General features: G+C 40.8%; 1 protein-coding gene across 3 annotated transcripts in view; it reads right to left on the bottom strand.

Annotated features, from left to right (window-relative positions):
• The window catches only part of EEIG2 (EEIG family member 2), an 87,553-nt gene extending 63,124 nt beyond the window's left edge, over positions 1-24,429 (bottom strand). For 2 of the 3 annotated variants that reach the window (XR_012035259.1, XM_072834771.1), the window contains exon 1: positions 24,194-24,429. Coding sequence is in view for 2 of the 3 variants with exons in the window: in XM_072834771.1 (XP_072690872.1) it covers positions 24,194-24,330 (137 nt within the window). In the remaining variant the exon portion in view is untranslated. The remainder of the gene's footprint in view (positions 1-24,193) is intronic. The other variant, XM_072834770.1, reaches the window with a different exon arrangement.
• Between the last annotated feature and the right edge of the window lie 730 nt (positions 24,430-25,159).

The raw sequence follows: 25,159 nt of genomic DNA, 5'->3' as shown, positions 1-25,159 counted from the left end.
GGATATATATATCATTTGAGATAATGAAAAGGGCTCATGCAGAAGATGAAACTAAATGTCCTACATAGTATTTTCATAGAATAAATTTATTAAGGTAATATGTTTAATACAATATAAACTTGAAATAATATCAATAAATGCTATTTGTTGATGAACAGATAAGATATATCTCAAGACTTACAGTATAAGCAAAAACGGCTTAAATAAGCAGAAATACAAGTAGGGAAAAAAGGGACTTGCCTAAAATTGTTAAGTAAAAATTAATTACTACATAAACCTATATCTTAATTTTATTAAATCATATTAGCTTCCACAATGACTGAATGGGCTCATCAATGCTATTGCAGAAAATTCATGGTAAAATGCTCCTGTATTATGAAATTTAAAAAGCAGAAAATATTCTTCTTAATACTAATCAACTTTACTTAAATATACTAATATGTAAATAATTGGCTTGATCTAATAAAAATTGAGGTGGGGGCTGAAACACTTATTCACTTAAAAACTGTGGTAAAGGGGCACCTGGGTGGCTCAGTCAGTTAAGCATCCAACTCTTGGTTTTGGCTCAGGTTATGATCTCAGGCTTGTGGGATCAAGCCCTGTGTTGGGCATCATGCTTAATGTGGAGTCTGCTTGAGATTCTCTCCCTCAGCCCTTCTCCCTCACTTGGTCTCTCTCAAAAAAGAAAAACCTGTGGTAAAATACACATAACATAAAATTTACTATCTTAACAATTTTTAAGTGTGAGTTCAGTAGTCTTAAATACATAACATATTGTATCAAATCTCTAAGAACTCTCTTCCTTTTATAAAAGTGAAACTCTGTATCATTAAACAATTTCCCACAGGGTATAGAACACCAAGAGTGAACCTGAATGAAAATCATGGACTTTGGCTGATAATGATGTGTTAGTGTAGGTCCATTAGTTTTAACAAACGTACCCTCTGGTGGGAGATGTGGTTAATGGGGGAGCCTGTGCATGTGTGACACAGGGGGTATATGGGAACTTTCTATACTTTCCACTCCATTTTATCGGTTTGGCAGTCCCTCAACAGAAGGAAGAACATTTATCCTCTGAAACATGGTGACAAGATTAGGGAAAGTAAAGATCAAGTCTGAGACAGAGAGAAAGAAACACAGATGATCAAGCAGAGGGCCTCCTAGGAAGTGGAAGTCGAGACACACATGACCTTGCTCTTGTACTCCTAGTAGTAGAGACAGCTGGAGCAGCTGTCTTGTATTACCTTGGCCTTAGATAGAACGCTTAATTATTTCACATCCATACTGGAAATCTTCAGGGCATTCAGTTCTATGCACACCTCTTATTGCTGTAATCCACAGGAAAAGACTAAGATGCAGGTAGGTCCTGGTCATCTAGCCTCTCGGATTCCCTGGCAGGCTCTTTCCTATTGTTCTATTCCACCTTGCTCTCATTCATTCTCCTGCTGCTGCTCTTTTTCCCAACTAATTGGACCACGTCACCTAAAACCAGATCCCAGAGGGTTAAGTAAGCTCCTACAGTCTCAACCTCTTCATGTAACAACACTCCGCTCAATGCCTAACCAAAACCACCTATCTCATGAGGACCTTATTTGTACTGAAGCCTTGTAGGAGGTGATGTTTATTTTCCACCCCCATCTTCTACAGAAGGCAGCACGAGCATTTCCCTAACTCCTCAATGTTATTTGTAGGCTATAACTCTTCTCCTTCCAAGCTTGAGGCACATAATAACATGAGGATACACTCTTCCTCTTCTAGCTAATGTCCCAATGAAGGACCTCCTTTTTCATCTCTTTTCGTCCCAACATCTGTAATCATGCTAGCTATTTTAACACCATGCAAAAGAAACAAAACCCTAAACCTCAAAAGGACCCTCAAAGCCTCAATATCCTGTTCTCTGAGCACACCTCCTACTCCAGCAACTCTGTCACAGCCTCATTCCTTTCACATGTACCACAATCACCGAGGCCTGCATCTTCTAACCAGTTTATTTTCCTAATTTATCTTCCTGGCCTGATTTCTTTCCTTATGAAGTGTGGACCCTATTAGTGACTGCTTAAATTCCTTTCTCACCAACACTCTAATTCCCTTGCATCCTTGGCCTTTCTTTCAAGCCTAAGCCTGAATCAAACCTTCTATTCCTCCCCCCCCCCCCATTTCAAATCTACAAGCATGGCTGGAGAAAAATGCATGAATATACACAGTGCTGTCACTAAAATTCATGTGTTTTTTTTTTTTTTTTTTTGAGAGAGAGCAAGCGAGCTTGGGGGAAGGGGCAGAGGGAGAGAGATATTCTTAAGTAGGCTCTATGCTCAGTACAGAGCCCGATGCAGGGCTTGATCTCACAACCCTGAGAACATGACCTGAGCTGAAATCAAGAGGCAGGATGCTTAACCGACTAAGCTACCCAAGTGCCCCTAAAATTCATGTTTTAATTTCCAATTGGTCTTTTGGCTTTGTCTTTGGTCAGCTTTCTCTCTCATCACTTATAGAAGCTTTTCTGATCTTTTATCATTATCTTCATGTTCCTTATTTCTCCCCTTTTCGTTTGCTACTGAGAAAGCTAAGGTCATCAAATAAGAATTCTCTTAAATTCCAGCCTTAAGCCAACCTACTAACTTTGCATAAGTCACTCTTCTGATTTTGGCTCTGTAGATCCTACAGTATCAAACAGTATCAAAATTAAGTCCAGACTCCTTGTAGAGACTATTCTCTCACCCTCTCTTTATGTGTCAGCAGTAATATACAATTATAGTACCACCCTTCCCCTCATCTGTGGGGGATATGTTCCAAGACTCCCAGTAGATAATACTGAACCCTAAGTGTACTATATTGTTTCCTATGCATAAATACTTATGAAAAAGTTTAATATGTAAATTAGGCACAGTAAGAGATTGAAAAAGATAATAATGAAACAGAACAATTCTAACATACCATAACAAAAGTTATGTGAATGTGGTCTCTTAAAATACTGTACTGTAAAAAATAAATAAATAAAAAAATAAAATATTGTATTGTAGTCACACCCTTCTTTTTGTGATGGTGTGAGATGATGAAATGTCTGTGATGAGTGAGGCAAATGACATAGGCATTGTGATATAGCCTTGGACTACTACTGGCCTTCTGACCATACGTCAGAAGGAGGACCATCTGTTTCCTTATGCAGTTGACCTCTGGTAACTGAAACTTCAGAAAGAGGAACCATAATAAGGGTGAAAAATCCCACACACTGGTATTCCTTACTTTCTGGAAGTCTGTGTCGTATCACTTCACATGTAGGGAAGACTTACATTAGTGCCTGCTAATTGCAAGAAATCTGAAAAGGATTTTTGCTTTTTTTTTTTTCTTTTTCTTTCTTTTTTTTTTTTTTTTTTTTTTTATAAAGCCCGCTGAGCCACCCAGGCTGCCTGGATTTTTGCTTTCATAAAAAAAGCTGTTATCACAAGGTAGATCTTTCCTAAATGTGAAGTGGTGTAATGTGAACTTTTGGAAGGGGAAGTTTGTTACTCTATGCCATTGGCTTACGAAAGATTTCATAGGAATGCTCTATGTTCTGATAGCCAGGTAAACCTATATTCAGAGTGCTCCCAGTATACACCATGCTGCTCTTCCTTGCCACTGTGTATATGTACTATTCTATCATTTCATTTCCTTCTCCAGCTAGACTTTTTTCAAAACCTTGCTAAGGAATTCTCTTTCATGAAATTCCCCTGCCCTCCACCCCCATCCCCCAAAACAAACACTTGTTTCTACCTTTTCTTGTATTTATTTTTACAACTGAAAATTTTACACTGCATGGAAATTTTCATAAAGGCAATTGAAAGAACAAATCAGGTAAAATCACTGGTAGGTAGAAACAAGAACTATAGGAATTGAGTTAGAGATAAAATCTGAGTGGGACAGTGAGGAGAAATTTCATTCATTCAACAGATAACCAACATTTATTTAGGACATCGTATGTGTAGTAAACATTGCAGGAAAGCAGTGGGTGGATTGTAGGTTGGGACAGGTACGGGCATAAAGCTGATGAAACATTTGATTTAGCTCTTGAGGAATGGCTGGAATTCGAATCAACTACAAGAATGGTGAAGAGGTGGGAAAAGGAGAGAGTACCACGGAGACAGAAACACACGAACATCTGGCTACCATAACTGACCAGTCTTGGCTAAAAAGGGAGACTTAGGAAGAGTGGTATCAGGAAATACAACTGAAAGCCTAATCATAGAATCCTGGAGTCAGAAAGAGCCATGAGAATCATCTAAGTCACCAAGCCTTCTAATAAAGGATGTCACTGACAAATGGACAGGGTACTGAGGTAGCCAATTCACTACTGAACTCTCTTCTAAATATTAGGGATTATTTTTCTTTTTCCTTTTCTGTAAAGGTTTTATTTATTCATTCATGAGAGACACACAGAGAGAGGCAGAGACACAGGCAGAGGGAGAAGCAGGCTCCATGCAGGGAGCCTGATGTAGGACTCAATCCTGGGACTCCAGGATCACGCCCTGAGCTAAAGGCAGACGATCAACCACCAAGCCACCCAGGCGTCCCTCGAGATTACTTTTCTCATGTACTGGATAGAGATATGCCTTCTTTAACACTTCCCCACTAATCTTAGGCTGTGCCCTCAGATGCACCCTGCATACGCCTATTCCCTCTTCATGGGACAGTCTTTTAAATATCTTTCATTTAATTGATTTGTGACCTTCAACAAATTATGTGCTCTTTTGAGGATCAACTGTCTCAATTCTAAAACAGTGATGTTGACAGGGGTGCCAGGGTGGCTCAGTAAGTTAAGCATCTGACTCTTGATCTCAGCTCAGGTTTTGATCTCAGGGTTGTGAGTCTGGCCCCGTGTTGGGCTCCATGCTGGGCATGGAGTCTACTTCAAACGAACAAAACAGTGTTGTGACAGAGCCTGTCTCCTGATATCTATCCTCCCCTTTTCTTTATCATAATTGAATCCTTTTCTGGGCCCGTGGACATCCAGCAAAACTATATTTCTTAACCCTTCTTGGGGCTAGATGTGGCTTTCTGCTTAAGTTCTGGTCAATGGGCTCTGGGCATTAGGGACCTCCCCTTCCCCTTCCCTTCTCTCTAGTGGCTAGAATTCAGATGTGGGGTGAACTAACAGTCCCTGTGGATGAGAACAATACCTGGGCATGACAGAGCAACAAGATAAAGCAGGGCCCCTGACAGCTTGACAGAGCAGAGCCACCACATCAGCTTGGAATTCATATAAGAGAGAAATAAACTTCTACTTCTTTTAAGTCATTTACTATTTTTTAATATATGCATTACAGCACCTAACCCAAAAGGAGGTAACACTTCTATAAAAGGGACTTTATAAGAATTAAATAAAATTAAGAATGTAAAATACACACATACATTTTTGTTTTAGTTTTTGAAGACTATCATCTTTCTCTTGAGACTCACCTCAAAATTCAAGATTCCTCAGAATCTTTTAAAAATATTTATTTATTTATTTGAGAGCAAGCGAGGGGCAGAAAGGGACAGAGAGAGAGAGAGGGAAAAGAGCAGATTCTATGCTGAGTTCAGAACCAGATGTGGGGCTCGATCTCATGACCTTGAGAACACAACCTGAGCTGAAACCAAGAGTCAGATGCTTAACCAACTCTGCACCACCCAGGCACCCCAGATTTCTCAGGGTCTTAATATATTTCTCTAGATCTCTATTTGACAGTATCTCTCAAAGGCTGATATCCCAAACTGAACATTAATGCTTTATAAGCTATGTACAACAGCATATACTTCCCCAAATGACTTCCCCATATATTTAATTTAGGGGTCTCTGTGTTATTGTCATCTTTAGCAAAGCTACAACAGATCTTCTCTACAAATACCTCTTTTCCTTTTCCTTCTTTCTTTCTTCCTTTCTTCTTTCTTGATTTTTAATTTATTCATTCATGAGAGACAGAGAGAGAGGTAGAGACATAGGTAGAGGGAGAAGCAGGCTCCCTGCAGGGAGCCCAATGTGGGACTTGATCCCAGGACCCTAGGAGCATGCCCTGAGCCAAAGGCAGATGCTCAACCACTGAGCCACCCAGGCATTCTGTATTCTTTCAATAAATATAATTATAAACTGCTTACTCTGCAAGACTTAAGTGAAATAATAGTGAATATCAACTTACTGGTATAAAATGGTATTAATATTATTTTTATAAGGCACAACTACCCAGTAATGAGATTGAGCGTTGAGGACTTCCAACTGGAATGTCACATCTTGGGGGGAAAAAAAGCATATGCATGAGTAGTTTGTTTCTCATATACAGTAATTTGGGGGGAAATCTAAAGGGACCTGTTTAGTGGTGTCACATATGGGAACCAGTTTTCTGGGTCTAGCTTTCAGAAGAAGTCATACCATATATATTTACCTACAGTTTTGTTAAAACATAAAAATGAGAAAATAGGTAACATAAAATTTGAAAGACATCAAAATTTAGCGATCAAGAGTATACTCTACCTCCTACCTCTCTGTTGCTTACTAACTGCATAACTTTCAATGCCTCTCTGTACTTCTGTTTCCTCAAGTATATGATGAAAGTAGTAACATTCATAATGTAATAACAGTAACTTCCTACTAGGGGTATTCTGAGGATATAAAGGCTTAGAAAAGTTACATGGTACCTGGGAAAAGTTACATGGTACATGGGAAAAGAGTACAAAAAACGTTAGCTACCATTATTATAATATTGTATTGTAATATGTGAATAGATGACCCCATTTCTGGTCAGGGTATAAAGAAGTCTGTGATACATACTCAATGGCGAAAAGCTGAAAGCTTTCTCCCTAAGCTAGGGAACAAGACAAGGGCAATAACACTTGTATTCCACATAGTACTGAAAGTCCTAGCCATAGCAATCAGACAAGAAATAAAAGGCATCCAAATTGGTAAGCAAGAAGTAAAATGTCACTATTTGCAGATGACATGATACTATACACAGAAAATCTTAATGATTCCACTAAAAAACTACCAGAACTGATAAATGAATTCAGTAAAATTGCAGGATACAAAATCAATATGCAGAGACCCATTGCATTTAAATACACTAATAATAAAGAAAAGAAATTAAGAAAATCCCATTTATAATTGCACCCAACAAAATAAAATACCTAGGAATAAACTTAACCAGTGAGGTGAAAGACATGTACTCTGAAAACTCTAAAACAATGATGAAAGAAATTGAAGATGATACAAACAAATGGAAAGATATTCCATGCTCATGGACGGAGAGAAAAAACACTGTTAAAACATCCATACTACACAAGGCAATCAACAGATTTAACGATCCTAAAATTTATATGGAACCACAAAAGATCCTGAATAGCCAAAGTAATTTTGAAAAGAAGAACAAAACTGGGAATATCACCCCAGATACCAGGATGTATTACAAAGCTATAGTAATCAAAACAGTATCAAGAGTAATTAAAGCCCGGATAAAAATGGACAAATCAATGGAACAGAAGAGAACCCAGAAATAAACCCATGATTATATGACCAATTAATCTTCAACAAAGGAGGCCAGAATATGCAATAGGAGAAAGTCTCTTCAACTAATGGTGTTGGTTAAATTGGACAGTTACATACAGAAGAATGAAAATGAACCACTTTCTTACACCATACACAAAAATAAACTCAAAATGGATTAAAGACCTAAATGTGAGACCTGAAACCATAAATATCCTAGAAGAGAACACAGGCAGTAATTTCTTTGATATCAACTGTAGCAACATTTTTCTAGACTGCTTCCTAAGACAAGGAAAACAAAAGCAAATATAAACTATTAGTATTACATCAAAACAAAAAGCTTCTGCACAACAAAGAAAACAATCAACCAAACAAAAGACAATGTACTGAATGGAAAAAGATATCTGCAAATAATATATCTGATAAGTGGCTAGTATCAAAAATATATAAAGAACTTACACAATTCAGTTATCCCAAATAATCCAATTAAAATGGGCAGAAGACATGAAAAGACATTTCTCCAAAGAACATACAGATAGCCAAAAGACACATGAAAAGATGCTTAACATCACTCATCATCAGGGAAATGCAAATCAAAACCACAATGAGATACCATCTCACACCTGTCAAAATGGGTAAAATAAAAAACACAAGAAACAAGTATTGGTGAGGTGTGGAGAAAAAAGAACCTTAGTGCACTGTTGGTGACAATGCAAACTGCTGCAGCCAATATGAAAGAGAGTATAGAGGTTCCTCAAAATATTAAAAATAGTACTATCACATGATCCAGTTATTGCACTACTGGGTATTTACCTAAAGAATGTGAGAACACTAATTTGAAAGGATATATGCACCCTTAGGTTTACTGCAGCTTTATTTACAATAGCCAAATTACGGAAACAGCCCAAATGTCCATCAATTGATGACTGGATAAAGAAGATGCGGTGTATGTGTGTGCTATAAAAAAAGAATGACATTTTGCCATTTGCAACAACATGGATGTATCTAGACAGTATAATGTGAAATAAGTCAGTCAGAAAAAGACAAATACTATATGATTTAACTTATATGTGGAATTTAAGAAATAAAACAAACGAACAAAGAAAAAAGAGACAAAAAAAAAAAAAAACCAAAAAAACAAAACCAAAAACCCCAGAGTCTTAAATATAGAGAACAAACTAGTGGTTACTAAGGGGAAGTGAGTGGGGAAATAGGTAAAGGGAATTAAGAGTACACTTATCATGATAAGCACTGAGTAATGTATAGAATTGTTGAAGCACTATATTCTATACCTGAAACTAATATAGCAGTATATGCTAATTACACTGGAATTTAAAAAAAAATGAGTAAAAAAAAAATTCTGTGAGTGGGGTGGTGGGAGAATCCAAGATGAGAGCCTAGGAAGATCCTGAACTCACCTCCTCCTAGAGATACACCAAATCTATAGCTACATATGAATCCTTTCTCTGATAAAGATCTAAAAACTAGATGAAGTACTCTTCACAACAAAAGGAAAAAAGAACACATCAAGATGAGTAGGAGAGGCAGAGAGATAGTCACACACACACACACACACACACACACACACAAAACTCACTTCTGGTGTGGTGACATAATAGGGAGGGATCTCCCCAGACAGACACTTCTGGAGGAGTTAGGCATTGGTGCTCCACAATGGGCAACTAGTCCCTGGGATCTGAACCATGAAGATGAGCCCACAGAATGTCTGGTGTGTAAAACCAATAGGACTGATATCTGGGGGTTCCAAAGTGTTCTAGGAAACTGAGATTCCCCTCTTGGGGGGCTCACATATAGTCCTACTCACCTTGAGACCTTATGAAAAAACAGCAGTTTAGAAAGAGGCAAGGTTCTGTGTGAGAGAGATTCATCTGCTGATCTGAGGGCACTGACCAGAGTAGAGGATGCTTCTAGAATGCTTTAGATGCTTCCCAGATATGAAGGCACTGGCAGACGCCACTGTTGCACTCTCCACACTACCTACTACCACAAGTGGGTGAGACTAGATGCGGTACCCTCTGACTGCCTTGCTGGGATGGGTTGGGTGAGCAGTCATGGCACCTGCTGAGACCAGGGAGCACAGTTGTGGAGTTCTCCTGCTCCTTAGCTAAGGTGTGCCAGCCCTGGCTGCAGACTGGTTGCAACCGTCCCCTACTCCCTGGTTGGGGCTGACAAGCGTGAGTAGTTGGGGCATCTTTCCCCTCCCAAGCCTAAAGTCAATGCATATACAGACAAGGCATTCACTCTCTTGCTACATTGCTAAATCATATGAGTCCATTAAGTCAAGACATTTTCCCACTGCTTTACTAAAGCTGGGGAACATGTCCAACCCTGACACCAAACCTTCCAGCTCCTTTACTAAAGCCAGTGGGCATGTGCCATCTATATAGCAACCTATATAGGGAACATCCATTGATTGTCTGAGCCTGGTGGCCAAGAGGACTGGTATTCTGAGCTCCACAGGACTGTAACAGTCCAAAAGACAGTTCTTGGCAGGTCACCTTGCCCTGGACACAACAAAGACAGCAGACAAAAACAGAACCCTAGTTTTCCTATAAAAAAGGCCTATTTACTTAGCCTGGAGCTTTAGTCTAAGGGACAGGCTTCATGTTTCCCACATATCTAGATATAGAAGCTAAGGAGGCATACCCAGGGATGTAAGCAGGGAAATACCATCTTTGCGCATCCTACTAGCCTTGCTACAGCTCAATGAGCCTTCCTAGATTTTTACAACTGTTGTTCAGGCGGTACTCAAGATCTCCTGGTCTGGAAGCTAATAAGCTGTGGAGGAAGTTCCACAGGATTGTATATATTTGCAAACCGTAAAAACTCCTGCCTGGCTTCCAAACTAGGTACTAAATGAGATTCCTCCCCTTGGATCCCTCACTAATAGGTCTTGGCACAACCTCAACAATAGGGGCATATCAGGACTAAATCAGGTGGCTTAGACAGTCACAAAGGTTTGAGAGACAGCCAAGAGTTAGGGCAAATTTGAATGAGAAGGATCATCACTTACACAAGGTTACTCCTTCAAGATAGAAAGGTAGCTATTTCACCTAATACACAGAAACAAACACAGAGAGTCTAGTAAAATAAAGAAACAGAGAAAAATGTTTCAAATAGAAAAACAAGACAAAAACCTCAGAAAAAGGCCTTAATGATACAGGCGTAAGTAATTCACCTGATAAAAAATTCAAAGTAAAGGCCATGAAGATGCTCACCAAACTCAGAAGAATGGGTAAACACAGTGAGAACTTCAACAAAAAGATAGAAAACAGGGGCACCTGGGTGGCTCAGTGGTTGAGGGTCTGCATTTGGCTCAGGTTGTGATCCCAGGATCCTGGGATCGAGTTCCACATCAGGCTCCTTGCAGGGAGCCTGCTTCTCCCTTTGCCTCTTTCTCTGTGTCTCTCACGAATGAATGAATGAATAAATAAATAAATAAATAAATAAATAAATAAAATCTTTTTTAAAAAAGAGATAGGAAACATAAAAAAAAAAAGTACAAACAGAAGTCACAGAGCTGAAGAACACAATAGCTGAACTGAAAAATATACCATAGGGTTTCAACAGTAGACTGGATGAAGTAGAACTATGGATTCATAAGCTAGAAGATAAGGCAATGGAACTCACTCAGACATAGCAGCAAACAGAAACAAGAATTTATTTATTTTTAAAAGATGTTATTCATTTATTTGAGATAGAGCAAGTGAGAGAGAGCATGAGCAGGGGGAGGGGCAGAGGGAGAGAGAAGTAGACTCCCCACTAAGCAGGGAGCCCCATGTGGGGCTCAATCCCAGGACCCTGGGATCATGACCTGAGCTGAAGGCAGATGCTTAACCCGTTGAGCCACCAAGATGTCCCCAGAAACAAGAATTTAAAAGGTGAAGATAATTTAAGGAATGTCTAGGACAACATCAAGTGAAATAACATTTGTATTTTAGGAGTCCCATAAGGGGAAGAAAGAGAATAAGGGGCAGAACACTTACTGGAAGAAATATGATTGAAAACTTCCCTAACCTAGGGAAGGAAACAGACGTTCAGGTCTAGGAGGCCCAGAGAGTTCCAAATACAATGGAGCCAAAGAGAGCTACCAAGATACATTATGATTAAAATGTCAGAAGTTAAAGAGAGAATCTTAAAAGCAGCAAGAGAAAAACAAAATTGTTATGTATAAGGGAAACCCCAAAAGGCTATCAGCAGAAACTTTGCAGGTCAGAAGAGAGTAGCATGGGGTATCAAAGGGCTGAAAGGAAAAAACTTCCAACCAAGAATACTCTACTTGCTAAGGTTATCATTCAGATTTGAAGGAGAGAGTTTGCCAGACAAGCAAAAGCTAAAGAAGTTCATCACTACTATGCTGGCTTTATAAGATATATTAGAGAGACTTCTTTAAGCTGAAAAGAAATGGAACTAATTAATAAGAAAACATGTGAAAGCAAAAATCTCACTGAAAAAGTAAATCTACAGTAAAGGTAGTGGATTAATAACTTATAAAGCTATTAAAAGGCTAAAGACAAGGGCAGTAAAATGAACTAAAATGACACAAAGTTAAAGGATACACAAAATAAAAAGATAAAAGGTGACACCAAAAACATACAATGTGGCAGAGGGGAATAAAAGTGTAGAGTTTTAGAACATGTTCAAAAAATTTTTTTGCTTGCAACTTAAAATAGACTGCTATATATAAGATGATATAAATGAGCCTTATGGTAACCACAAACCAAAAACTTATGGTAAATACCAAAAGAAAATGAAAAAGGAATCTAAACACAATACTAAAGAAAGTCCTCAAATCGCAAGGGAAAAAAGAGAACAAAAGAAGAGAGGAACTATATACAACCAGAAAACAATTAACAAAATGGCAGTAAGTACATAGCTATCAATAATTACTTGAAATGTAAGTGAACTAAATTCTCCAATCAAGAGACAAAGAGTGGATGATTGGCTTAAGAAATAAGACGTATCTATTTATTACTTACAAGAGACTAACTTCAAAAGAACACGCAGAGACTGAAAGTGATGGGATGGAAAACTATATTCCAGGCAAATAGAAACAAAAAGAAAGCTGGTGTAGCTATATATTGGACAAAATGAACTTTAAAATAGCTTATTTAGGGATGCCTGGGTGGCTCAGTGGTTGAGTGTCTGCCTTCGGCTTGGGGCATAATCCTGGGGTCCCGGGATCGAGTCCCACTTCGGGCTCCCTGCATGGAGTCTGCTTCTCCCTCTGCCTGTGTCTCTGCCTCTTTCTCTGTGTCTCATGAATAAATAAATAAAATCTTAAAAAAACCCAAAATAGCCTATTTATAACAAAAATGTTTAAGGGCATAGTCCAGCAAGAAGATGTAACATTTATAAATATAAATGCACCCAACATAGAAGCATCATCATATCTAAAGCAAACATTAACAGACTCGAAGAGTGAAGCTGATAGCAATACAATTATATTTTAACACCCCATATACATCAATGGATAGATCACCCAGATAGAAAATCAATAAGGAAATATTAGCCTTAAATGACACATTAGACCAGATGGACTTAATAGATATATACATCCATCTAAAAGCATCTGAATACACATTCTTCTCAAGTACACATGAAACATTCTCCAGGATCAATCACATTTTAGGCTATAAAACAAGTCGCAATAAATTCAGGAAGACTAGAATAATAGCATGTCATCTTTTCTGACCACAATGGTATGAAACTAGAAATCACAAGAAGAAAACTGGAGGGGTGCCTGGGTTGCTCAGTTGGGTAAGCCTCTGCCTTCAGCTCAGGCCATGATTTCAGGGGTTTGGGATTGAGCCCCACATCAGGCTCCCTGCTCAGTGGGGAGCCTGCTTCTCCCTTTCCCTCTGCTCTTCCCCTGGCTTGTGCTCTCTTACACACTCTCTCAGATGAAAAAGAAAACCAGAAAAACTCTAAGTACATGGAGATTAAACAGCAGGTTACCAAACAACTACCAGATCACTGAAGAAATCAAAGGAGAAATAAGAAAATACCTAAAGAAATACAACATACCAGAATCTATGTGATACAGTAAAAGTTGTTCAGAGAGGAGAAGTTCATAGCAATACCTCAAGAAATAAGAGAAATCTTAAATAAACAATTTATTTTTACACCTAAAAACTAAGAACAACAAATGAAGCCCAAAGTTAGTAGAAAGAAGAAAATAATAAAGATCAGAGTGGGGATCCCTGGGTGGCGCAGCGGTTTAGCGCCTGCCTTTGGCCCAGGGCACGATCCTGGAGATCCGGGATCGAATCCTACATTGGGCTCCTGGTGCATGGAGCCTGCTTCTCCCTCTGCCTATGTCTCTGCCTCTCTCTCTCTATCTGTGTGACTATCAGAGTGGACATAAATGAAATAGAGATTAAAAAGACAAATGGTCAGGCAGCCCCAGTGGCGCAGTGGTTTAGTGCCGCCTGCAGCCTAGGGCGTGATCCTGGAGACCCTGGATGAGTCCCACATCAGGCTCTCCGCATGGAGCCTGCTTCTCCCTCTGCCTGTGTCTCTGCCTCTCTCTCTCTCTCTCTCTGTGTCCCTATGAATAAATAAATAATCTTAAAAAAAAAAAAGACAAATGGTCAATGAAACTAAAAGCTGGTTCTTTGAAAAGGTAAATAAAATGGACAAACCATTACCTAGACTTCCCAAGAGAAAAAAAAAGATGGCTCAAATAAATAAAATCAGAAATTAAAGGGGAGGGCACTTGAGTGGCTCAGTCGATTAAGCATCTGATTCTTGATTTCTGCTCAGGTCATAATTTAGGGTGGTGGATCAAACCCCACGTTGAGCTTCACACTGGGCTTGGACCCTGCTTAAGATTCTCTCCCTCTCAGGATACCTGAGTGGCTCAGGGGTTGAGTGTCTTGGGCTCAGAGCATGATCTCAGGGTCAGGGGCTCAAGACCAGCATCGGGCTTCCTGAGGGAGCCTGCTTCTTCCTCTGCCTATGTCTCTGCCTCTCTCTCTCAATCTGTCTCTCTCATGAATAAATAAACAAAATCTTTTTTTAAATTATTTTTTATTTATTTATGATAGTCACACAGAGAGAGAGAGAGAGAGAGGCAGAGACACAGGCAGAGGGAGAAGCAGGCTCCATGCACTGGAAGCCCGATGTGGGATTGGATCCCGGGTCTCCAGGATCGCGCCCTGGGCCAAAGGCAGGCGCCAAACCACTGCGCCACCCAGGGATCCCTAAACAAAATCTTAAAAAAAATTCTCTCTCTCCCCTCCCTCTAAAAATAAATAAAATAAAAGAGGGAGAAGTTACAACTTATACCACAGAAATAGAAAGGATAATAAGCTACTATGAACAATTACATGCCAACCAATTGTAAAACATACAAGAAATGGATAAATTCCTAGAAATTGGGATCCCTGGGTGGCGCAGCGCTTTAGCGCCTGCCTTTGGCCCAGGGTGTGATCCTGGAGACCCAGGATTGAATCCCACGTCAGGCTCCCGGTGCATGGAGCCTGCTTCTCCCTCTGCCTATGTCTCTGCCTCTCTCTCTCTCTCTCTCTCTCTCTCTCTCTCACTGTGTGCCTATCATAAATAAATAAAATTAAAATAAATAAATAAATAAATAAATAAATTCCTAGAAATTCACAATCTTCTAAGACTGAATCATGAGGAAATAGAAACTGAACAGACTGAGTACTAGTAAGGAGATTAAATCAATAATCAAAAACCCCCCAACAAACAAGAGTCCAGGACCAGATGGCTTCACTGGGGAATTCCACCAAAACTTCAAAGAGTATTTAATATCCATCCTTCACAAACTCTTCAAAAACAAAAAACAAAACTTAAGAGTGAAAACTTCTAAACTCATTTTATGAAGCCAGCATTACCCTGATATCAAAATTAGACAATGACATCATAAAAAAAAAAAAAGAATTACAGGCCAATATCCCTGGTGAACATAGCTGCAAAAATGCTCACAAAATATTAGCAAACTGGATTCAACAATATATTAAAAGATCATATACCTAGATCATATGGGATTTATTTCAAGAATTCAAGGATGGTTCAACATCTGCAAATCAATAAACTTAATATACCACATCAACAAAACAAGATAAAAAGCATATAATTAGCTCAATAGATGCAGAAAAAACAATTGACAAGATTGAACATCTACTTAAGATAAAAACTCTCAACAAACTGGGTATAAAAGGAATGTACCTCAACATAATAAAGGCCATAAGTGACAAAACCACAGCTAATATTATACTCAACAGTGAAAATCTAATTTTTTTTTGGGGGGGGGAGTCAGTGGGAAAGGGAGAGAGAGAATCCTAGGTAGGCTCCATGCTCAACACCAAGCTCAATCTCATGACCCTGAGATCATGATCTGACCTGAAGTCAAGAGTCAGACAGTTAACTGACTGAGCTATCCAGGCACTCATCAACAGTGAAAATATAAAAGCTTTTCCCCTAAGATCAGGAACAAGACAAAGATGCCCACTATCTCCATTTTTATTCAAATAGCATTGGAGGCCTAGTCACAGCAATTAGGTAAGAAAAAAGAAATAAAAGGCACACAATCTGAAAATGAAGAGAAACTGTCACTGTTTGCAGATGACATGATACTATATAAGAAAACCCTAAAGACTACCAAAAAATTGTTAGAACTAAAAAATGAATTCAGTAAATCTGCAAGATGCAAAATTAACATATAAAAATCAGTTGCATTTCTATAAACCAATAATGAAGTAGTAGAAAGAGAGATCAGGGAAATAATCCCATTTATAATTGTATAAAAAAGAATAGAATACCTAACAAATAAATTTAACCAAGTACATGAGAGACTTACCTATACACTGAAAACTATAAGACATTGATGAAAGAAACTGAAGATGACATAAATGGAAAGATATTCTGGGTTCATGGACTGAAAGAATTAATGTTGTTTAAATGTCCCTACTACTGAAACAATCTATCTACATATCCAATGCAATCTCTATTAAAATTCCAATGACTTTTGTCACAGGACTAAAACAAATAATTCTAAAATTTGTATGGAACCACAAAAGACCCTGAATAGCCAAAACAATAATATTGAGAAAGAAGAACAAAGCCTAAAGTATCATACTACCTGATTTCAAACTATACTACAAAGCTGTGGTAAGCAAACACTATAACACTGACCTAAAAACAGATGCATAGGTCAGTGAAACAGAAGGGAGAGATCAGAAATACACCCATGCATATATGTTCAAATAATTTAAGACAAAAGAGGCAATTACATACAATGGGAAAACGACAGTCTCTTCAATAAACATTGTTTGGAAAACTGCACATGCAAAAAAATGAAGTTGGAGAAAACATAAATGGTAACCTATTTTACACTGGTCTTAGTCATGTTTTTTGATCTGACTCCAAAGGCAAGACAAAGCAAAAGTAAACAAATGAGACTACCTTAAACTGAAAAGCTTCTGCACAGCAAAAGTAGCTATCAACAAAATGAAAGGGCAACCTACTGAATGGGAAAAGATATTTGCAAATCATATATTCAATAAGTGGGTTAATATTCCAAATATAAAGAACTCCCACAACTCAATAATAAAAAGACAAACAATCCAATTAAAAAACAGGCAGAGATTTCATTTTTTTAAAAGATTTTATTCATTTGAGAGGGAGAAAGAGAAAGCATGAGTGGGGGAGAAGCAGAGGGAGGGGCAGACTCCTCACTTAGGGGCTTGATCCCAGGACTCTGGGATCATGATCTGAGGTGATGGCAGATGCTTAACTGATTGAGCCACACTGGCACTCCATTTCATTCTTTTTTTAATGGCTGAGTGATAATCCATTGTTTGTATGTGTGTGAACAGGGAAAATCAAAACCATAGTGAGATACCACTTTATACCTGTCAAAATAGCTATTATCAAAAAGACGAGAAATAAGTGTTGGGGAGATCATGAAGGGAATCCCTGTGTGCTGTTGGTGGGAATGTATATGGTGCAGCCACTATGGAAATTAGTATGGAGGTTCCTCAAAAAAATGAAAAATAGTACTATCATATGATCCAGCAATTCCACTATGGGCTATCTATCTGAAGAGAACAAAAATATTAATTCAACAAGATATATGTACCCCCATGTTCACAGCAACACTATTTACTCTAGCCAAGATAATGGAAACAACCTAAATGTTCACTGATGGATGAGTGGATAAAGACAATATGGTATACATAAATAATGGAATGGTATGCATATATAATAGAGTATTATTCAGTAATAAAAATGAGTGACTCCCTTGCCATTTGTGACAACATAGATGGGTCTTGTATAATAATAAGTGAAATAAGTCAGAGAAAGACAAATACCACACATTTGGTATTTCACTCATCCACCATTTCACTTACATGTTGAATCTATAAACAAAACAAAATTGAGACTCATAGGGAACAGATTCATGGTTGCCAGAAAGAAGACTAGTTGGGAGGGTATGAAATGGGTGAAGGGGATTATGTATGTGAATTACACATGAAAAAAGAATTCCTTATCATATGGTCAAACAGCATTTTCTAATACTGGTTATTTTTTATATTTGCTAATTTCATTAGTAATTTTTAAAAAGTTTTTTATTATTTATTTATTCATGAAAGAGAGAGAGTGGGGCAGAGACATAGGCAGAGGGAGAAGCAGGCTCCCCATGGAGAGCCCAATGAGGGACTCTATCCCGGGATTCCAGGATCATGCCCTGAGCTGAAGGCAGATTCTCAACCACTGAGCCACCCAGCGGTCCCAATTAGTAGTTTTTTATCTTAAAAAGTCAATTTAATGAACTAAAGGGCTAGTTGGTAATATCTATCAAGGGCATTAGAAATCTACATGCTCTTTGACTCAATAATTCCATTTCTATCTAAGTATTAACCCTAAAAAATAATAATGGATGTGCATAAAATTTGGCTATAATGATGTTTACTGTAGTGTGTTCATAAAAGTATTAATTAAAAAGATAGCATAAAGACTATTTCAAGAGAGGCATAGTTCAATAAACCATGGAAATCCATACAATGGAATGGTATGCAACTATTAAAAATTATTTTTACAAAATAATTGAGTAATTGAATATGTAGTGATATGGAAAGATACATTAAGTGAGAAAATATGTTAAGTACATTAGGATACCTTTTTGGATTTTATTTTATTTTTCTATTAATGAGAGGCACAGAGAGAGAGGCAGAGACATAGGCAGAGGGAGAAGCAGGCTCCCTGAAGGGAGCCCTATGTGGGACTTGATCCCAGGACCCCAGGATCACATCCCGAGCTGAAGGCAGACGTTCCAACTGCTGAGCCACCCAGATACCCCCTATTGTGGATTTTAAAATTATAATGTGTGTGCAGGAAGGTACAGGACAGTGTGTATGTGTGGTGCGTGTGTGTATGGATCAATAAAAACTCCCATGTTATCCATCAAAATATTATAGTGATTATTTCCAGTTGGCCCTTCATATGCAATTTTTTTTCTTTTTTCTTTTCTATTTTCTAAGTTTTTCCATAAGAACCTATATTAGTTTTATAATAAGGAAAAAAATTACTGAAAATAAGTACACAATGTGCAGGAGCTAAAATCTTGAAAACATGAAGACATATTCTGGCCAAAGAAGAAATCCCTTCAGCTTGTTTACAAAGTAGAAGATCCAATACACAGATGTGCTCATTAGCTTCCTGGACACTCCCTGAATTCACATGGTTTTTGCCACAAGCTCATGTGAAACTTAGAAAAGTATTTAGCAATGAGCACAAAAAAAGATGAACAAAAAGGGCAAATTTGGGAATCCTAAAAATACAGGAAAATTTTCTTATTCCTTTATTAAAACAGACCAGAAATGAAACCTGTTCTGACAGTCTTAACACAACTCAAAAGAGATTTAAATGCTTTTACAAAAGGAGTACGTACTTTAAAAATTTCAATAGTGTAATTTTCTTTTTTAAGGTTCAAAAATATTTTATTAGTCAATAATTTGGTTTCAGTTTATTATATTACTCTAATCATACAATGTATTTTCTGAATGTTTTATTAACTATGGTATATAAAAACCGACAATTTTAATAACACTTATTACAAATAAACACCTTCTATTCTTATTTTTTTTCTAACCTCTTCATTAAATATACCTTTCCAGCAGAAACTGGATCCTTCTAAATGAAACAAAGATTCTTTCTGACTTCTTTCCTGTCATGTCATCAAGGCATTATCATTTTATCAGCCACTTACATGAAAAACCTCCAAATTCAGGTTCTTAATAGCTCTTGCCTCAGTCACTTTAACAGATTCCTAATCTGTCTCCCCATTTCTAGTCTATCCCCACTTGGATCTGAAAAACATCAGCCTGCTAGCCAGCTTAAGTATCACTTTAACCACAATACGATGTAGTGCAAGAATCTCAAATTGACTTTTATCCTATAAGCAGCGGAAAGCAAACTATAATGGCATTCAAAGCCTTTATCTTTTGCATCTATTCAATGTGAATTCCCTCTACAGTCAGGCTGATCTATCACCAGCTCCTACTGATGATCGGTTCAAGCTGTCCTCTCACCCTCCCTTCCTTGTCAATGCAAATTCACCTTCCCAGCATGCTCAATCGAAAAGCTCATGTGGTTTTCAGTAATCATTACAGTTGCAAATAAATTCTTTACCTGCAGAATTTCAACAACACTCACATATTGTCTGACCCATTGATTAGGCACTAAATCATACTGTCAAGTAATTATACATCTCTGATCTAATTTCATGAAGTAGAGCTAATTCCCATATGGGCCTTTATATGTGTGGTGCTTCTTAGAGCCCTTGCCACACAGCTTGAAACCTGGTAAGTGCTCAGTAAATGTGTGGTGAGCAATGAATGATCTGCCTCCTTATTTTCTGTGTAAAGTCAAATATATTTCTAATTTGTGATGTACCTCTAAGGCTTTCCTCTAAAAAAATGAATTATTATTTTACATACATTCATGTATCAGGGGTCCTCAAGACCATCCCCAGTTTGAGGGATCCATTAGGAAGACTCCTAGGACTTAGCATAGTCAGACTCATGTCTAAGATGGTGGTTTTGTTTTGTGTTGTTTTTTGAGTAATCTCTACATCTAACACGGGGTTCAAACTCACAACCCTGAGTTTGAACTCTTGAGATCAAGAGTTTAATATTCTATCCCTGAACCAGCCAGTAGCCCTATGTCTAAGATTTATTATAGTGAAGGATACAACGCAGAATCAGTAAAGCTAAAAGGTCCATGGACCAAAGTCATGGGAAACCAAGTGGAAGCTTCTAAGAATCCTCTCCCAGTGGAGTCACCCACAACATAATTTCTCCAGCATCAAATTAGAACAATATATGTTATCTACCAAGGAAGCTCATTTGGGGGCTGGTCATACAGGCACCCTCCCGCTGACACAGACCAAAATTCAAGACTCCTAGAAAGTATTCAGCATAAATTACATTGTTTGTAGTCTAAGCACAGGAAACACTCTGAAATTTTACATCAGTGTAGAGAACTGGCACCATTCTCAGATGCCAGCAAAAGGTCTTACTAAGAAAAGCAGTCTTGAGTCCACTATGTTAACCCTTTTCTATGTAGTTAATTTCTTTAAAAATAAAAAAAAAAGATTTTATTTATTCATTCGTGAGAGACACAGAGAGAGAGGCAGAGACACAACACAGGCAGAGGGAGAAGCAGGCTCCATGCAGGAGTCCGATGTGGGACTCGATCCCCGGTCTCCAGGATCAGGCCCTGGGCTGAAGGCAGCACTAAACCTCTGAGCCACCCGGGCTGCCCTAATTTCATATTTTTATGGGAGAAATGTTACCGTGTTAACCATATATAAGAGGCATAGAGTGCTTTGTTTTTTTCGGGGGGGGGGTGGCAACAGGGTTTTTTATTTTAAAGATTTTTTAATTAATTAATTAATTAATTAATTAATTTATTGGGGGGGGTTGAAGCAGAGGGAGGGGACAAGCAGATTCCATGCTGAGCATGGAGCTGGACTCAGGACTCGATTTTACTACCCTGAGACCATGACTTGAGCCTTAAACAAGAATGGGACACTCCCGGTGGCTCAGCAGTTTAGCCCTGCCTTCAGGCCAGGGCGTGATCCCGGAGACCCAGGATGGAGTCCTGCGTGGGGTTCCCTGCATGGAGACTGCTTCTCCCTCTGCCTGTGTCTCTCATGAATAAATAAATAAACTCTTAAAAAAAAAAAAAAAAAGATGGGACACTTAACCAATTCAGCCACCCATGCACTCCTTATTATTTAAAAATTAAAATCTAGCATTTAATTAGAGATGCAATGCCTAGACTGGCATCCAAGAATTAAAAGTTATGCAATTTAAAAATAATTCACATGCTTTAGGTCTTTCAAGTTTTATTTCTTTTTTTCCCCTTGTAAAATGAGGTATCTTTTTCAAACCAACACTTTTGCAGTTGTCAGGATAAGTATCAACATCTTAATTGAAGCAAACCCTCTTGGGCAAGCACCTTGTCTTCCCTTTAAACGCTGACTGGGTGCTAGAGCATTGTGATAGCTGTTTTCAGTATATCATCTTACTAAACCCTCACAACAACCCTATATGGTTTCAATTTTAACCAGAAACTTTGAGAGGCTGAGTAACCCATCCTGGTGTATCATGGTAGAGTTGGGATTTAGGTTCAGATCTGTCTCATTCTAAATCCTTGCTCTCAGTTTTACACCAACCACCTCTAATAAGGCACAGGCTCCTTATTATGAAAAATTTCCCTCCAAACTGTAGGGGCTTTTGTTTGTTTGTTCAGCTATAGAGAGCACTATTCTTAACCTTTCTGATTTTCATTAAGGCCACATTTTTTGTTGGAAGAGAAAGGAGTTAAGTTTAACCCAGGATACTTTGCTGTTTCCTTTCCAACTCTTGCAAATTACAAATCAAATTATACCCCTTGCTTGTAAAAACCATTAGGAAGTTCCCCGTTCAGCACAGCACTTAATTTTCTCCTTCATCAGCATCCATCTATTTGAAATTAGGCAGACCTGTATCAAGATCTTGACATTTCACATATCAGATGTGCAGGCCTTGGGAAAGTCAAAGTTTCTGAGTCTCAGTTTATTCCACAAAATGGGAATCCCTACCTCATAGGTTTGCTGCTGTAAATGAAATAAGATAATACACTTAAAGGACCCAACCTACACGTATTTGCTGAATAAATGAGTGCCTGCATTACTGGAATGCCTGATTTCTGAGTAGGAAGCCAAATCAATAATCTGAGGGAGAAAGAGGTAAGAGAGAAGTACCCTGACCACCAGGTGTCACCACTGACCCAGAGAGCCGGTCTAACGGGCAGAAACAGGGCGTGGGACCCTGCAGCAAACAGGGTAAGGGCAGTCATTTTTATCTACGGGACATTCAAGACTTTAAGGGCTGGTACAACATTCGCGGCACCATTTTAAGTTACACGGTCCTCTTACCAGTGTGTTAAGAATGATTGTAGTGGGGCAGCCCGGGTGGCTCAGCGGTTTAGTGGCTGCCTTCGGCCCAGGGCGTGACCCTGGAGACCCAGGATGGAGACCCAGGATGGAGACCCACGCAGGGCTCCCTGCAGGGAGCCTGCTTCTCCCTCTGCCTCTGTCTCATAAATAAATAACTCTTTTAAAAAAAAGAGAATGATTGTAGTGTAATTAATTAGCGGAATAGCCAGAAAAGATCTGGAAGCACAGTTTAATATTAAAAAGTATCCTTGGCTAACTTTTCTAATTCTAAGGGTCGATAATGCTTTATACATCCTTTGCTTTGGCCAACTGGCCATTTGTGTTTTCTGGCTTCTAGAGGCTTCAGTGTTGCCACCGCAGATAATTTTCTGGCCCCAATTCCACAACTCGCTGACCTTATTTCCTTTACACTCATAGGGATGGCCGATAAAAAAGGAAGCAGAATATCTTTAGGGGGAAAAAAATCTCTGAGTCGTCAATTTAGGCAAAATAAGCATTAATGGGTAACCTCTTCCCTTGATCTCAGGAACTTAAAAATTTTGTTTAAAGAAATCTGTCAATTTCCTATTTTCTTAAGAGACCCTTACCTTAGGGTAAACCTGTCAACCTACCGAAGAGACCTCAAATGTCCAGGAAGACAATCGCCCCTGGCTTCAGTGCGCCGCCTGCCAGCGCCCCTCCCTGCGAGTGCCCGGGGCTCCGGGCAGGAGGCGGCAGGTGCGGGCCCCCCCACCCCCGGCGGCCCCTCCCCGCGGCGCAGCGCCCGCCCCCAGCGACCCCGGAGCCCGACCAGGCCCCGGGGCCTCGTCCCGGCCTTCGGAGCCCCGAGGACCGGAGCGCGGGGTCCTGCTCGGAGCCACGGCTCTCGGAACTCAAGCAGCTTCGGGTATTTTGCTTTGGTTTTAAGCAACAATTCAAGTCCCACTTTGCATTTCACAAACATGGAAATGCCTTAGGAGAAGCAGAAGCATTGTCCCCCTTCTGCCGCTGCTCCCGTTCCCGGGGAATTTGGGAGGGAAGAGCAGATGCCGGGAACCATCTGGAAGCCGGGGGGCGGGAGCCAAGCGCAGCGCGATGGGCCGGTCCGCGGAGCGCGCCGCGCGGGTCAAGAGGCTCCGGCCGGATTCCAGACGCGCCCCCGGGACGCGGGGCTCCGGGGCCGGGCGCGCGGTGCAGCCCCAGGGCGCAGGGCCCACGCGCGGGCGCCGTACCTGGGGGACTCGGCCGTGAAGCTGCCGCCGTCCAGCAGCCGCATCTTGCAGAAGAGGACCCCATTGACGACGGGCACGGAGGACAGCTCCGCCAGCTCGAAGTCCACCTTGAACTTGAACTTCTTCTTCTTCATCATCACGAGAGCCAGACGCCGGCGAGCGGGAGGCGGGGGCGGCCCCGGGGGGCGCGGGGCCCGGCGCCGCAGCCTCAGCTCTCCCGAGCCCCGGGCCCGCGCAGCCCCATGGCCGGGGCCGCGAGCTGCGCGCGGGGGCGCGGCCGGGGGGCGCCGGGGGCCGGCCGGGGCCGGGGCCGGGGCCGGGGCAGGGGCCGCCGCCGCCGCCGCCGCCTCTCGCGGCAGCTCGGACCGGAGCGCGGCGGCGCGGACCCCGCCCGCCCGCGGGGAGCGGTCGCGCTGCAGCTCGCCTGGGCGGAGGGCGCCCTCTGGGTGTGCAGCCCGCCGCGCCGTCCCCGCCGTCCCCGCCCCGGCCCCGCCGCAGCCGCCGCCGCCGCCGCCGCCCGTCTGAGCGCCGGGAGAGGCGAAGCCTGCGGACCGCCGCCGCCTCCGCGCCGCCGCCGCCGCTCCACGGGGCCCGGGGCGCCCCCAGCGGCCACCGCCCGCAGCGCACCCGGGCGGAAGCGGCGGGGCGGCGGGAGGCCGAGCGGCGGGGCCGGGCCGGGACGGTGACCCGCGACGGCAGGGAGAGCTTCCCGCCTGCCGCCCGCCGCCCGCCGCCCGCCGCGGCTGGAAAAAGACAAGCCCGACCGAAGCGGAGCTTCCTTCTACGGCTTCTTCTCGGCCTTGTTTCGGCGTCTGCTCCGCCTCCCCCCCGCGCCCCTCCCCGTCCCCTCCCCCCGTCCCCTCCCCCCGTCCCCTCCCCCGTCCCCTCCCCCTCCACTCCCCTCCCCTCTCCCCCCCACCCCGTGATTTCTGTTTTTCCGTTGGGGTTTGAGAGTCACGGGTTCAT

This window comes from Canis lupus, chromosome 8, assembly GCF_048164855.1.
Source record: "Canis lupus baileyi chromosome 8, mCanLup2.hap1, whole genome shotgun sequence".
NCBI classification, from domain to species: domain Eukaryota; kingdom Metazoa; phylum Chordata; class Mammalia; order Carnivora; family Canidae; genus Canis; species Canis lupus.
This window is presented reverse-complemented; position numbering and strand designations above follow the sequence as displayed.